The following is a 12,500-nucleotide window of genomic DNA, read 5'->3' as shown; positions in this document are numbered from 1 at the left end:
ATTGTTATTATAATTATTATTTTATGTAGATAACTCTAAAAATCCCAAAACCAACGATGCCATGAGACAGAGCGATGTCTGGCCGTCGATCAATTTAAACTAACTAATGACCATCTCTCCTACAGGTCGAAACCCCAAAGAAAACTTCCTCGACCAATGGGCGTGCGGGAAAGCCGTGACGTCACGGTAATGGAGAGATATGATAGGTCAATAGCCCAGACCTGATCAAACATTCCCCAGGAGACTCGACGAAGAGTAATGGGGTGGCTCTTCCTGTTTGGAGCCGTGACAAGTAAACAAATCAAGAACAAATTCTCTATTTATTCCTTTCTCTTTTCTCGGAATTCTGTCGTTTGCAGCAAAATATTCTTTTTTTTTTCATTACCGCTCACTGAATTCTTTATCTCTCTATTCTTTTGCAACAATATTATCTTGGTGAAACCTATTCTAAAAGATTTGTGTATTGGAAAAACATATTTAAATTTGAAATGTCCGTTCAAAGTCGCTTTTTTTAAGAGGTAATGGACCAATGATACATGTTTGTAAAGCAAAAAGAAATAAACAATTTAATAAAAAAAAGATAATTTTAAATTGTATTTTACAAAGACGGTTTAATCGTTTATTTAGCTCTTTGATGTTAATTGCAAAACTGCATTTAACCTTTGGTTAAATAACAAGTTACAAGTTGGGGGGTCACGGACAAATGAAGCATGTTTATAAAAAAATAAATAATATAATTAAGAAAAACTTTAAATTGTATTTTACATAGATGGTTCAATCGTTTATTTAGCTCTTTGATGTTAATTGCAAAGCTGATTTTAAACTTTGAATAAATCACATATTTCACCTCAATAGAAAAGATTTAAGAAATGCAAAAGAAATGAAAAAAATAATCTTTCATTAAAACCCAGTACACGAATTACGTCGTAGATAAAAAACAATAATAAAAAATAAATAAAAAATCAAGTAAATATATTGCACACTTTATTTAATAACATTGCCGTGATTCGCTATACATGATTATTTAAACCAATTTGACACTGCAAAACAATTGAAAAGGGAATAAAATACTATCACTTGATATACCATTTTCCTTTTCTGGAAAAACATAATACATAGTTAAAAAACAGCTATAAGATTACTTTATCGCTATGGAATGGACACGACAACGCAAAATAATTTTATCCCTGAAGAGAGGCTCTTAGCTTCTCTTCATTGCAATTACTCATTGATTAACGCAAACTTGCTGCATTGAAATAATGCTCAAAGATAGCATCAAATATCTATAGCTTTAATATTATAGCCATATACTGGCTTCTATATTATTATTATTATTATTATTATTATTATTATTATTATTATTATTATTATTATTATTATTATTATTATTATTATTATTATTAGAGGCTAACCTACAACCCTAGTTGGAAAAACAAGATGCTATATGCCCAAAGGCTCCAACAGGAAAAAATAGCCCAGTACGGAATGGAAACGAGGAAATGAATACATTACAAGAGAAGTAATATAATCAAAATAAAATATTCAAAGAACAGTAACAACATTAAATTCAATCTTCCATATATAAACTACAAAGATATTCAAAAAACAAGAAGATAAATAAGATAGAACAGCGTGCCCGAGTGTACCCTCAAGCAAGAGAACTCTAATCCAAGACAGTGGGAGGCCATGGTACAGAGGCTTTGGTACTACCCAAAAATAGAGAACAATGGTTTGATTTTGGAGTGTCGTCCTAGAAGACCTGCTTACCATAGCAAAAGAGTCTCTTCTACCCTTACCAGTAGGAAATTAACCACTGAACAATTACAGTACAGGATATAACCCCTGAGTGAAAAATTGTTTGGTAATCTTAGTGTTGTCAGGTGTATGAGGACAGAGAAGAATGTGGAAAGAATAGGCCAGAATATTCAGTATATGTGTAAGCAAAAGGAAAATGACCCGTAACCATAGAGAAGGACCAATGTAGTACTGTCTGGCCAGTGAAAGGACCCAATTATTATCTAGCAGTAGTATCTCAAACACTATACCAATATAATGTATGAAATATTTCAAACTTTTTATGAGCAAAAATTAATAAAATAAAGCGCTATTTCTAGTCACGAAGCGTTTAAATTGTAAAATTTTGTTATGTGATAATATAATGCTCCTATAGCTTTTTTGATAAGTAACAACAATCATCTTTATTTGAATACATAATTTCATATTGCAGAAAACATATATATAAAATCTAAAATATAATTGAAATTATTTTCCCTTCATTTAGAAAATCTAAATATATACAAGCTTTGAAAACTTTTGAGAATAACATACTTAAAATAAATGTTAACTTTTTCTGCCTTTCAGTATCTTATACCAGTTTTATGGAATCGGTAAAGGATTGATAATTGCAAACCCATACCATAAAATCTCTGCTCTTTGTTGACTTGGACATTTGCAATTGACTTTTCACTTATTCAAAAAAAGCTCATATTCACCACTTAAGTGTCTGAACTTCTGATCATAAGTAAAAAAACGACCCCCTAAATTGACACACTAAGTCCTTATGGGTGACCAGGCCTCTTATCCGGAGGAAAATGGCAAGTACTGTATGCTCCTCACTTAGTGGAATGTTAAGATGAAAGATTAATTTTAGCATCATCGCTGCTTTGCGTTATGTAAAAAGCCAACATATTGCAGTTACTATAAGGCCTGCAGAGAAGGAATTAAATATATATGATATAATTAGAGAAAAGAAGCTTACATCCATTTAAAGAATTTCCAAAACGATCATTTGAGTTGATGTAGCCTATACATTATCTACATTAATTCACCCCATCTCTCTCCCTCTTCTTTATGCTTTATCTTTCCATTAGCAACATTCATTTTACTGTATTATATAATTTTTCGACCATCTTTTAATTGCTTATTGCCTACAGAGCTAAAATTTTGCTGTAAAAAAAAAATGGTAAAAATTCTGGAATAAATGTTGCCAGGTAATTACCGTTTTAAAAACGGAAATATTGACGTTAAGGAGTGATATTACGGTCACCAACATATATAGGATAATAACAAAGTAGGGTAAAATTTACGGTCGCCTATATTTTACTGAAATACGGCTGAGAACAGTATATTTCTACGGAGAATTTCCGATTTGAATTACGGGTTTTTTAACAGTGTATATCGATGAAATCTAAGAAGTTTTTTGGCACAGAAAACACTTGATTCGCTTGTTGACGAATTGACTTGACAGCGTCTGCAGGAATTTCCTTTAAAAGATCTCCGTATTATGGGAAATGGTTTATTGATATATATATATATATATATATATATATATATATATATATATATATATATATATATATATATATATATATATATACACGTACATAAATATATTGCATGAAGAGAATAAAATTAAATAAACTTATTTGTGCGTATGAGAGAGAGAGAGAGAGAGAGAGAGAGAGAGAGAGAGAGAGAGAGAGAGAGAGAGAGAGAGAGAGGGGGGGGGGATATTATTCTAAGTTTTACGTCTCTTTACGTGAAACTAAGCATATATTGTCGAAATTAATTTGTGTGATATGCATTTTACCTTTGTTTACAAGAGAAACTGATTGTGTTCTACGTTATAGTTGGAGTGAAATTATTTATAATTTCTAGGAGTCTACCTCACTTCATTATATTTCTATAATAAACTTTGGCTAATTTCTTACTAAATGGCGTATTGATAATGATAATAATGCCCAAAAAGTAAAACTATAAAATAGTAATAAAAAATAAAAATAATTTCATGTGTATACAACACCAATAACGAATTACAAAAACTCAAAATTGCTTTTGTAGTGATAAAAGAGTAGTACCGATAATATTAGAAACGTGCCATAAATCTTTTCGGTGACGTACACAAAAAACTAAGCTAAATGAAAGATGAATTCATAGTAAGGCATTAAGAATATGTATTAGTAGAGTAGCTTCCATACATATTCTTAACTTGATTACCATATCTGACCTCCTTCCTTGCCCGACCTCAAAATGAGACCCTGATCTAAATTCAGTGGTTTCGCCATATGATCAGGAGAAAATGAATGCTATGAGCAATATCACCATTCTATTGTTTTTAAATGTTATGATATGCTAAGAGAAAACACATTTTGAAAATTCACCAACATGAATATTAATTTTGAAGTTTATTCAAGGTTTGTCACTTCTCACAGCTTATTGTAATCCATTTTCTTGTTGATATTTAGACGGGGATATTGGTAATGTAAATTACATAAATAACCAACGATGTCTATGATAAAGGCCAATAAAATGAAAAGTACAAAGTAATCATAATGTAAAAGGAACAGAACCATAGCTCCACCTATATCACACATTATTCAAGACTATACAGTAGTGTTATTCTTCCTGACAAGTCGTATGATAAATATATATCGATAAAAAAACCGAATCTTTTTAGTTGGTGAATTAGTAAACTGAAGTAGTGAAAAGCAAATATTATCAAGATAATAATCCTTTCTTTAAAATAAATTTTTATAAGATACACCTGATAAATAATACAATATATTTATTTCCTAAGCTAAAGAGAAGACGAAGAAGAGTAGGAAGACCAAGACACCACCGTACTTCACATAAAAATGATATAACATCATTACGCACTTCCAGGCGAAAAGGGCACATGGTTCGAAAAAAGCAGTGGAACCAGCCACTAGGAGGAAAAGAAGTAATTTCAGAGGTGACGCCGGATACAAAGCCGCTGTAATTGTGGATGTCTGAGGGTAGCCCCCTGGGGGGAGGGGAAGAACCCTACCAGATTCCCACCACCCCAACGGTGCACCCCCAAAGCCCCACCCAACATCCCCCCCGACACCCCAACCCGAAGTCTCGCCCTTAACTTCATTAGACATTATTAAGGTTAGGCTTTAATTATATCAAGTGTGCTCTGACACTCCTACTGTAGCTCTCCTTCGTCTACGCCCATTCCTTCCCCTTAGGATCCCTTTCCCCCAAGCAGCATCCACAGTCCCCATCCTATCCCATCCCCTACAGATTCCATCCCATTGTGGATGCTCTCCCCCTCACGAGGTGACAACAGAGAAAGACACGTCTGAAGGACGAGGTGTTACTTAGTAAAGGTTTCAGGAAATAGGGGAAAATGATTAATAGGAAAGTAGTGTTTTTAAGCTAAGGCATAAAAGTGTAAGATTTCTTACTTACCAAGTAGCAATTTGCTAATAAATACATATTAAATAGGTTTCTTTAATAATACGCAAAACATTCCGCTCATGATGATATGCAAAGATTATCACTAATTTTTTTTTGGTTTCAGTGACTTTATACAGAAACAGATATAAATGACTAAATAATGATTTCCAGCAAATGTGATGGTAATGATAAATAATTCCGGATAGCACATTTGACATTAAATAATAATAAAAATCATCAGTAAAAGGCACCCATCCTTCTATAGCCTTAAATATAACGATTATTAATAAATATATAAAAGTGTAATACTAAAAATTGAAATGTTTCCCTTAATCACATGATATCCTTTAATTTTACCTTCCCTTATTCTAACAATCTTCTTTCTAAGACATGAAAGGGATATTCATACTTTTTTCCGCCAAAACAAAGAGAAATAAAGAGAAAAGCCGTAACCACAAGTTCGTAAAAACAAATATCTATAACATAGAAAAATTGATAATGAAATCTCACTTCACGAGGCATATATCATGTACTTAGATCACAGTGTAAAAAAAAAAAAAAATAGAAAATAAAAATAAAATAAAATAAAATGCTGTTTGCACTTACCTGGTGGATGCATCAGGGGCATTCGATGTGAATAGGCATCTTGCAGAGGCCTCAGGCTGAGATCTAATCCTAAATCATTTAATCTCATGAGAGGCATTCCATGGGGCGTGTCCATCCTCAGTACTTTGTGGGCATGGGAGTCGGAGCCGAAGGATGGACGCCTCTTGGCCCACAGAGGAGGATGGTGCATGGGTCGTGGGCTTCCGTCCTCGAAGTGAGGACTAGGCGAAGGTGTCTCAGGTGAGGTCGTTGGGGTGATTGTAACCTGATCTGTTGGTGGTATTATCGGCCTCTCCTTTAAATGAAAAGGTTCTAAGGGCGTAGACCTTTCTGTGGGCGGTGACTGTGGAGGAGGTAAAACTGTGTGAGCTAAATAACGAGCCCAGGCTCGACATCTTTCAGCGGAGAGTCCCTCGAACCCTCGATGCCACTGGCCTCCTCCCCCTCCCCCTCCTCCTCCTCCACTTCCACCACCACCACCACCTCCACTGATATTCATACGTCCATCAGTGCAACTGTTGTTCTTCCTTTCATTGGTGCCGAATTCTAGAAGATTCCCAAACGAACTCCTCTTGGGTGACTCTGTAATCATGGGATGTTTATGGTTTTCAGTTATAAAGCAATTCCGGATATCATCGCGAGGTGTCAGTAGGCTACCAAGAGGTTCATCTGGAGGACTCATTCTATTCTCATCTCGCTTTTCTTGCTCGGATTTATTTATATCGAGTTTGCTGATGTCTGCTTTAATGCTGTCCGACCTGCTCACGTGTGTCCTGCCCTCGTTCTCATCTCTGTTCAGATCAGACTGAAAGTTGTCTGGCCTATTTACTTCAGGCTGGCTGACTTCAATGTTACTTAGGTCAATCCTATTCATATCAGCCCTACTGACTTCAGGATTAATGATGTCAGCTATGCTCACTTCAATTCGGTTATTATCCAGCCTGCTGAAGTCTCTGAAGTCTGTTCTGTTTGCTTCTGCTCTCTTCACCTCTGATCTGACAATTTCAACCGCTCTTTTTGTTTCCATTCTGTTTATATCGGCTCTATTCATATCTGGCCTGCTGACATCAGGTCTGTTAGGATCTGTTCTGGTAATATCAACTCTCGTTATTTCAGCTCTGCTGATGTCAGTTCTGTTCATATCCAATCTGTTGTTGTTATCAGCTCTGTTGCCATCAGTCCTGCTTAAATCTACCCTGTTGATATCAGCTCTACTAACTTCTGGGTTGTTGATTTCCATTCTGGTGACATCAGCTCTACTGACCTCTGGTCTGTTGATTTCAATCCTGCTGATATCTGCTCTACTAACTTCAGGCCTGTTGATTTCCATCCTGTTGACGTCCACTCTGTTGAAATCGCTGATGTTAACTTCCACTCTGTTAATTTCTGCCTTTGTGACTTCTGGTTTGCTGACCTCCAGGGGTTTGATCTCAGGATTCCAATCTGGTAGGAAGTCCTGATGACGTCCAAGTTCCATGACGTCCATGGGTGTTGGTGAGTTCATCAATGGCCTGTGGTGAGTGGCCCTTATGGTGAGCCCTCGTCCACTTGGAATCATATTCGTGACGCTGAAGGGGCTGGAAAAGGCTGAGAAATTTGAAGCTGGAGAGGATGGGAATGATGGGGAGGGAGGGCCCGGGCGAGGGGGTGTGACAGCTGGTGGTGTCATTAGAGGTTGTTGTGTTCCAGCCAGGGCACGACTGACGCCTTCAGTAGCACTCATCTTGACCTGCAAAGGAAAGAAAAATGTTCTATTAGATGCAATGTACCGAAAAGACTGTAGAAAATCTAAATTTCTTATTAAAGCTAATTATTTTGTATAAGATTTTTATTAATGTTTTCCGTTAAATAAGAAAAAATACGAAGCCGTAATTATCAATATGCAAAATATTGATAGAGTAGATTATCAATAAAATCTAATGAAAATATAGCTATCACGAAATAAATATATGCAATATAATCGAATAAAAACGCAACTATTTTTTAACTTTCCATTTTTGAATAATTGAACAGTATTTCTGCTACCTTAAATATCCTAGATAAATGAAAACAGAATGATGAATCAACCTGAAAATAAACCATGCTAAAGTCATCCCTACGTCCCTGGCCATGACCCATCTTAAATCTTTTCTTAAAAACCGAAGAAGGAAAAACTCAAGCAAAAGTCTACGAGAACATAATGGAGACGAACGACAATTCGAACTGGACTGCAAAAGACGTGATCTCTCAATGGCGGTCGGTAGACCACCAGGACACTACGACAACAGCATCTTCTTTTGTCGGGAGTAAAATGGTGTTCGTTCATCATTCACTGTTACCGGCCTTTATCATCTGATAGAGAGACGAAGCACTCTAAAGTTATAATACACCAATCCGATAAATCTTAGAAAGTGTCAGAAGTTTGGGGTCAAAGTAGTTTCGGGGAGTTCCATCCGTGCCGCCAGAGGTCGCCACAGGCAGGCAGCTTCCAATTGGCTTCGGCCAGGAAAAACATTTATCTTACTTTCGTGATTCGCTGAAAATGTTTTTGCAATACAGTAAGAAGAGAGCGACTAGTTGCTTCCTTACCGCTCTACCATTTCCTTCCTATATCTTATATCACGCGCGCAATTGTAAAGATAAGATAAAATTCTATGAATTCATTGAAACTGCTACAATGACCCTATATTTATGAACTCAAGATGGAGTACATTTTTACTCCCTCAACATTACGTAAACTCAAAATATAGAGTACATTCTTACTCCCTCAGCATTACGTAAACTCAAAATATTAAGTACATTCTTACTCCCTCAACATTAAGTAAACTCAAAATGGTGTACATTCTTACTCCCTCAACATTAAGTAAACTCAAAATGGTGTACATTCTTATTCCCTCAACATTACGTAAACTCAAAATAGAGCACATTTCTATTCCCTCAACATTACGCAAACTCAAAATAGAGTACCTTCTTACTCCCTCAACATTACGCAAACTCAAAAAAGAGTACGTTCTTACTCCCTCAACATTACGCAAACTCAAAAAAGAGTACCTTCTTACTCACTCAACATTACGCAAACTCAAAAAAGAGTACCTTCTTACTCACTCAACATTACGCAAACTCAAAAAAGAGTACCTTCTTACTCACTCAACATTACGCAAACTCAAAAAAGAGTATGTTCTTACTCCATCAACATTACCTAAACTCAAAATAAAGAGCACATTCTTACTCCCTCAACATTACGCGAACTCAAAATGAGTACATTCTTGCACATTCAACATTACGTAAACTCAAAATAGAGTACGTTTTCACCCCCTCAACATTACGTAATTTCATAGATTTCTTAAAACTACAACCTATTCATTCCGAGCAAAAAAAAAAAAAAAAAAAAAAAAAAACGCCATAACATGAAATTCGCAAGTTAACTTACTTCGCCGAATGCCGATGGCTTCTTCAGACCAAAACTCATTTTTTTCGTCCCTCAAGTCTTTCAGATTACACTTTTATGATAAAGGAGAGAGAACAATCACTTCGGAATAACATCTACAGTAACGATAACAAAAATAATATTAATAAACACAATAACACTTTTTTTTCTAAATCTGATATGTACAAAACAGATTAATCAATAGGTAAACAATCTTACAATTTGAAAAGTTGCATTGAATATTCTATATACCCCCCCCCCAAAAAAAAAAAAACAAGATTATGACATCTAGATCACTTTGGCAACAAGAGCCCGTATTTCACACTGTGAGGGGCAATCTTACAATTAACAACAAACAACTTAGCAGCTCTTCTAGGAGGACACTCCAAAATAAAACTATTGCTCTCTAGTCTTGGGTAGTGCCATAGCCTCTATACCATGGTCTTCCACTGTCTCTTGGGTTAGAGTTCTCTTGCTTGAGGGTACACTCGGGCACACTATTCTATATAATTTCTCTTCCTCTTATTATATCAAAGTTATTATAGTTTATATATGAGATTAACTCTAATGTTGTTATTGTTCTTAATATATTTTATTTTTCCTTGATTCCTTTCCTCACTGGGCTATTTTTCTTGTTGGGGTCCCTGGGCTTATAGGATCCTGCTTTTCCAACTAGGGTGGTAGCTTAGCAAGTAATGATAATAACAATAGCTTTTTCAGTGTGATAAACAATAGGTTTTGATAAACCAAAAGTCACGTGACTCGATACGTGAAAATCACCATTTCACAAAAATATGATCAATCACTAAATCCAATGCCCTGGGAATCACTAGATTCTGAAAACATGAAAAAATCACCCAAATAAGATGAAATACACTTGATTTGAAATATGCAAATCACCAAAAATAACATTTGAAAATTGTTAATTTCTAAAACAAGAAAAATATGAATGCTTTTGGAGCATCACACTGGCACCACTTCTTTTTCAAAATAAATCTATTGATAAAATAAACTTCACCAAGTTTTTGACCGATTTGAAAACCACTTCAATTTGAGAAGCTAGATCTCCATATTTCGAAAAAATGAAAAAAAAATCACTCGACTCCGAGGTGCCATCGACATGACCCAACTAAACGGACTCCCAACCAGGAAGAGAATAAGTCTCCTAAAATGAAGGGGCGAAGTCACTCGTCAAGGGATTGGAAAAATGAGAGAGTGAAGCAGAGAGAAGAAGACTGGCCTATCCACTCCCCTCCTCTCCCCCTCCCCAATGCTACATTCCCCTACCAAGCAAAACAATGAAGTGGCAGAGAATTGGCATTGGAGGAAAATGAGAGGGAAGCAGGGTGAGGAGAACGGTAAATAGTATATATGGAGTGGGAAGTGTCTTGGAGCGGGGAGAGGGGATAAGAGGGGAGGGGGGGAGTAAAGGGGGAAAATGAGCTAGGAAAGGCAGGAGGAGGCAAAGGAGGGCGTTTAAGAAGCTGTCATAAAGGCATCAGGGGATCACAGGTGCGTCTTCGTCGTCGGTTTCATAGAACGCATTCTTCTCTTTCCTCGGCCTTAGCTTCATTCCTCCCTGACACACCTTCTTTCATTCTTCCGAAATGTTTTTTAGGCCTCGAGACACGAGCCAAGAGCGGGCCCACCATTCCTGTTCAAAAGCCCTTCATGGCAGAAAATGGCACCTTCATCTCGTATAGGCACTCTTACTAACAGGCCTTCCCCGCCCCCACTCCCCGGCACGGGTCCTTATAGTTCTACACGGTAATATGTCTCTCTCTGAGAGAGAGAGAGAGAGAGAGAGAGAGAGAGAGAGAGATATGACAAAATACCTCATCACTCAATCATCCAATTCAACACAATCGCAGGAATATATATATATATATATATATATATATATATATATATATATATATATATATATATATATATATATATATATACTGTATATAAATACACACACACATATATATACACAAACATATGCATATATGACATGATATACATATATATATATATATATATATATATATATATATAGAGAGAGAGAGAGAGAGAGAGAGAGAGGAGAGAGAGAGAGAGAGAGAGAGAGAAAGGAGACAAAATACCTCATCACTCGAATCACCCAATTCAACACACAATCGCAGGAATATAACCACCAGGTAACCAGCGTAAGGATCAAGATAATGGCACCGCCTTGCGCTATAGCGGCACTTTTTCATAGCGTTGGCTCTACCCTCCTTGTTACATGAGGGATATAAACCATGCGCTACCACGGAGTGCCACAGAGTGCCACGTAGCGGTCTCGCTCGATAAGAACTGGCATTTGTGGGAAAATGACAATTTCGGATGTAAGATAGAGGGAGATGAAAGATAAAATTTTGTGAATGGTGAAATGATTATTTAAAATAAAAAGTTTAGGTTAATTCAAGTTTAAAACCTCGACAAGTTTCAGCTTTGAATGATTCCTTTATACCATTTATTTAATGGTGATTTATCTTTTATATATGTATATGTATATGTATATATATACATATATATATATATATATATATATATATACATTATATATATATATATATATATATATACATATATATGATATTAGTATATACTTGCAAAATCAATTACATGAAAAAAAATTATCAATATAGATTTTAAACATAAAAATAAACATTGACATCCTTTGCTTTGATATTGGAAATAATTCTTTTCCCAAAGAAATAAATAGACAAGGTAGAAGTTATAACCAAAATTTATACTAAGAAATGGCCTTCCACCAATATAAAAAAAAAAAAAGTATCAAGAATAAGGAGATGGACGGTGGAGGGGACATTGGAAAAAGTTTTACCTTTCAGGTGTTCTAAAGGAAAGCTACAAGACAGGGGGGAGGGAGGGGGGAGAACGGGGGAGGGGGAACAGAACCCCCGCCCCCAAAAGTCGCACCTGAGCTTAAGTTTATGACGTTTTAATGTGTTGGGAGATAATCCTGAAAATTCCTAGAGGCGAGTCCCAAGAGTCGTAAAAATTCGCGCCAGATCCGACCAGGAGGGGGGAAGGAGGGGTCTCCGCTCCCTTCCATCCCCTCCTATGAAAATTTAACTCTGGGGGATGGGCTGGGGGAGTCCGGAGGAAGGGGGTAGCGAGGGGCGTGGAGGTAATCTAATAAGTGCGTTGAATTATAGCGCAAAGGGCGTGACGGGTATCGATAATGGAGAGAGAGAGAGAGAGAGAGAGAGAGAGAGAGAGAGAGAGATGCATTTGCTTATCACGTATACCTTCA

General features: G+C 36.2%; 2 protein-coding genes across 2 annotated transcripts in view; one reads left to right on the top strand and one right to left on the bottom strand.

Moving 5' to 3' along the window:
• Positions 1 to 12,500, bottom strand: part of LOC137631705 (uncharacterized) — a 550,730-nt gene that overhangs the window by 238,489 nt on the left and 299,741 nt on the right. Inside the window, exon 2 of the mRNA XM_068363583.1 lies at positions 5,809 to 7,537. Coding sequence (XP_068219684.1) covers positions 5,809 to 7,531 — 1,723 coding nt within the window. The 5' untranslated portion in view covers positions 7,532 to 7,537. The remainder of the gene's footprint in view (positions 1 to 5,808; positions 7,538 to 12,500) is intronic.
• Positions 11,466 to 12,500, top strand: part of LOC137631704 (CWF19-like protein 2) — an 18,579-nt gene continuing 17,544 nt past the window's right edge. Inside the window, exon 1 of the mRNA XM_068363581.1 lies at positions 11,466 to 11,568. Coding sequence (XP_068219682.1) covers positions 11,466 to 11,568 — 103 coding nt within the window. The remainder of the gene's footprint in view (positions 11,569 to 12,500) is intronic.

Source organism: Palaemon carinicauda, chromosome 40 (assembly GCF_036898095.1).
Source record: "Palaemon carinicauda isolate YSFRI2023 chromosome 40, ASM3689809v2, whole genome shotgun sequence".
Classification (NCBI taxonomy): Eukaryota; Metazoa; Arthropoda; class Malacostraca; order Decapoda; family Palaemonidae; genus Palaemon; species Palaemon carinicauda.
The sequence above is the reverse complement of the archived record's forward strand: the minus strand, read 5'-3'. Positions and strand labels throughout refer to the sequence as shown.